We start from the raw sequence: 3860 nt of genomic DNA on the forward strand, positions 1-3860 counted from the left end.
TTTTCTTTTGTTTAAATTTTTTAGATAAATAATGATTTAACAATAACGACATTAGGAAATACCTAATCACTCCAAAAAGAATTATCGAATTGCAGTAAGAACTCCTGATAATCACTTATAAAGTTCAATTGTGATTTTGTAAACAAAAATACATAAAATCTGTTTTTTTTTTTAAAGCGTACAATTTTAAATGTTAAATTGTAATTTTAAAAATTAAACTGCAATTTAGCAAAATACTTAACTACGTATGTTTTCAAATCGCACATTTTAAACATTTTTATTTTTAAATTACAAATCCAGACAAACTCTTAATAATTCACTCGCTGGATGCCAAACGCAGGCAATTTCTTTGGAAATTTATTTAGTCCTTAAATTTCGTCTTCATCTAGAAAAGGTGTAGTAAATAATTTGTATTATGACTTTCACGCATGCATGTCTCCAGAACCATGACTCCAGAAATACCAAGCATGCGCATCATGCAATTCTCAAAACGCAGCATGGCCGGACATTATTGTTGTTGTTGTTTTCTTTATATATATATAAATAAGCAAATATTTTGTTTTTATCACTGAGACGCGCACAGGCGGGCATAAGATCAGCTAGATATTACACTGACTTGGACAGGAGGCGGAGAGAAGTATAGTAAGCAAGACCGGACACACTCAAGTGGAGGATATATAGTGGTCAAAGACAGAGAAAGAAAGAGAACAGCAATTCCAAAGAGAGCGCGGGCGGCAGATCGAGGCGGCTCAGAAATTCTTAATTCACCCATGTTTGTTTACTTGCGCCCATCATGGTCATGGTCATGGTCATGGTCTTAAAGAGTTGGCCATGGTTGTTGGTTTCTTGCATATAAATGAGCTAGCTAGGCAGCATCCATCTTCAAGCTAACACATTCATTCATCCACCAGTACTACTCACCACCCCACAATATTACTTGGAGATCGATGGAGGCCTGGTTGATCATTCTCGTATCTCTCTCTGCATGTTTTTTCATAAAACTCCTCTCCAGTCTTCTCTTCTCCTCCAAAAAGAATGAATCAAAAGGCCACCTCTTCCCACCAGGACCCCCGCCTCTTCCCATCATAGGACACCTTCATTTACTTCCCAAATCAACCATTGAGCTTCGATCCCTCCTCTCTAACCTCTCCCAAAAGTATGGCCCTGTTCTCACCCTACTCGTCGGCTCTAAACCCCTTGTTTTCATCACCTCCTACCCCATCGCCCACAAAGCCCTTGTTAAAAACAGTGCCATCTTTGCAAATCGTCCACCAGTCGTCCCTGTCAGCTATGTTCTCAGTAACAAGCACAAAGATATTGGGGGATCCCCCTATGGCGTTACTTGGCGTGTCCTTCGTCGTAACCTCGTGTCTGAAGCTCTCCACCCTGCTGGGTTGAAATCTTACTCTTTCGCCCGCAAGCGATCCATGGAAACAATGATTAATAGCTTCGAGCAGCAATCTTCCAAGCAAGAGGGTGAGGCTGGCGCCGTACGTCTCTTTGAGCATCTCCACCAAGCCGTGTTTTCCTTGTTCATTCTCATGACTTACGGAGACATCGGCGAGGATGCAATTCGAGAAGTCGAACACATACAATATACATTTCTTGTCAGTTACGCGAAGTTCAGCGTGTTCGCTAACTGGCCGAGATTAGGGAAGCTTGTGTATAGAAAGCGTTGGCAAAAGTACACAGAATTCTTAAGGCGTCAATACGACATCCTTATGCCTCATATTAGAGCCCGACAGAAGTTGAAGCAAGAGAAGAAGGCCGGCAAAGAAGTAGTCAACTTGGTAACATACACAGATACCTTACTGGATCTGGAAATTTCCGAGGGGGCCGGAAAGCTTGAGGAGGCCGATGTACTGAGTTTGAGCTCGGAGTTTATCAACGCAGGCGCTGACACAACCGCAACGATGTTCCAGTGGGTCATGGCATATTTAGTAAAGTATCCACGTGTTCAAGCCAAGCTTTTTGCTGAAATCAGTCGAGTTGTGGAACAAGGAGCGGAAGAGGTTAAGGAGGAGGATTTGCAGAGGATTCCATATTTGAAAGCGGTGATCCTAGAATGTCTCAGAATTCACCCTCCAAATACCTCCTTGGTTCCACACACAAACACAGAAGATATGGAAATAAGTGGGTACAATATCCCAAAAAATACAACGGTGCTCATCGGGACTGCAATAATAGGGCGGGATCCAACAGTGTGGGAGAATCCAATGGAGTTTAGGCCTGAAAGGATGATGACTAGTACTAGTAATGATAATGGTACCGGTGGAGAAGAAGTGGGTGATGTGACATCGTTTAAGATGTTGCCATTCGGTGCTGGAAGGAGGATGTGTCCCGGTTACAAATATGGGTCGCTAATTATTGAGTACTTTGTTGCAAATTTGGTATGGAATTTCGAGTGGAAGGCGGTGGATGATGTTGATCTCTCGGAGAAGGAAGAGTTCTTGGTTGTTATGAAGAATCCAGTGCGGGCCCAAGTTATCCCAAGAAGAGTCAAATAGATGATCATAGTACGTAGTTTTCAGTGCATGATGAATAAAGACGACCACCTTATCGATTCATCATAGTTTCATAGATGACAAGGACATGCTATGTATGTATGCAAGTTGTTTGATTTAATTTACCAATCTTTCATTGGATTGTATTACATCTTTGTCAACAATTGGATTGTATTACACTAAAGGATCAATTGACTCACCAACATTATGCTTGTAGGATGAGTCACTTGATCATGAGATATCTAGATCGAGTTGCACATGTTTTCTATAAAATTGCCAATGTTGAATTTTCCATGGAGATATTTTTTGTAGTCGGTTTCTACAAATTTTCCGTACTCTTTTAGTGGTTTTGTACATATATATACGCATGCAGTTTCTGAGGAGGGATGACTACTCTACTATCCATTGACCAAAAAAATTCCATAACAACATTCCAAGAGTTGTACTGTTTTGAACACCAGGAAAAGCAGCTTCTATGACGAATGCCTTCGTAGTCGTAGAGAAGAAGTTTATGGCCCCAATTAGGTGCTCGTTCTTTTGAAATTAGAATTTAATTATTATTTGGTGTGCAAATTATGTTTGGATTTTAAGTAGAATTTAAAGAGTTCGTCTATCCGGCTCCCCCTATAAAGACTTTCATCCTACTTTCTTGTCCACGTGTCACTTCTTTTTTTAAAAAATATATATATATTTACTAAGCTTCTAAAACATGCAACCCCCGTTCCCCCTACAGGTTTCAAAAAATTTTGGCAAAATATTTTAACTCTCCCCCCCAACCCAAAATCCACCGCCCACCGCCATCCCCCACCACTTACCGGCAAAGCCGGCCAGAGACTAGTCGACCCTCGCCCGGATAGTAGCTGACCACCGCTCACCGCCGTTCCAGATCTCTCCGACTTTTTTTTAAAAAAATTTCTCCGCTCACCGCCGACAAAGAGCGCCACTACAGTCATTCTCTCTCTCTCTCTCTCTCTCTCTCTCTCTCTCTCTCTCTCTCTCTCTCTCTCTCTCTCTCTCTCTCTCTCTCTCTCTCTCTCTCTCTCTCTCTCTCTCTCTCTGAGTTATATTTTGCATTTTATTGCTTGTTTTGCACTTGTTCGTAAGTTCTGTGGGTTTGTTTTGATTTCCATTTTCTTGTTTGTTATGTAAATCAGAATTAAGGTTTTCTTTTGTGTAAGAGATGTAAGTTACTTTTTCTGAAAGAATTTTACGTTTGAAATTTCAATGGTATTCATGATTGTAATCACCCTCTATGTTTTAATGCGATTAATACGATGCCTTGAAGACAAAATAGCAATAGACTTGTAGTCCAGTCCTTACTCCTTAACAATTAACATAGCAATAGACTTGTAATTC

General features: G+C 40.7%; 1 protein-coding gene across 1 annotated transcript; it reads left to right on the plus strand.

The window, feature by feature from the left end:
- The first annotated feature begins 876 nt into the window (after positions 1–876).
- LOC133862045 (cytochrome P450 89A2-like) lies at positions 877–2804 on the plus strand. Its single transcript, XM_062297895.1, has one exon. The coding sequence runs from the start codon at positions 948–950 to the stop codon at positions 2505–2507; it is 1560 nt and encodes a 519-aa protein (XP_062153879.1). The 5' UTR covers positions 877–947; the 3' UTR covers positions 2508–2804.
- Positions 2805–3860: the final 1056 nt, after the last annotated feature.

This window comes from Alnus glutinosa, chromosome 2, assembly GCF_958979055.1.
Source record: "Alnus glutinosa chromosome 2, dhAlnGlut1.1, whole genome shotgun sequence".
Taxonomy (NCBI): domain Eukaryota; kingdom Viridiplantae; phylum Streptophyta; class Magnoliopsida; order Fagales; family Betulaceae; genus Alnus; species Alnus glutinosa.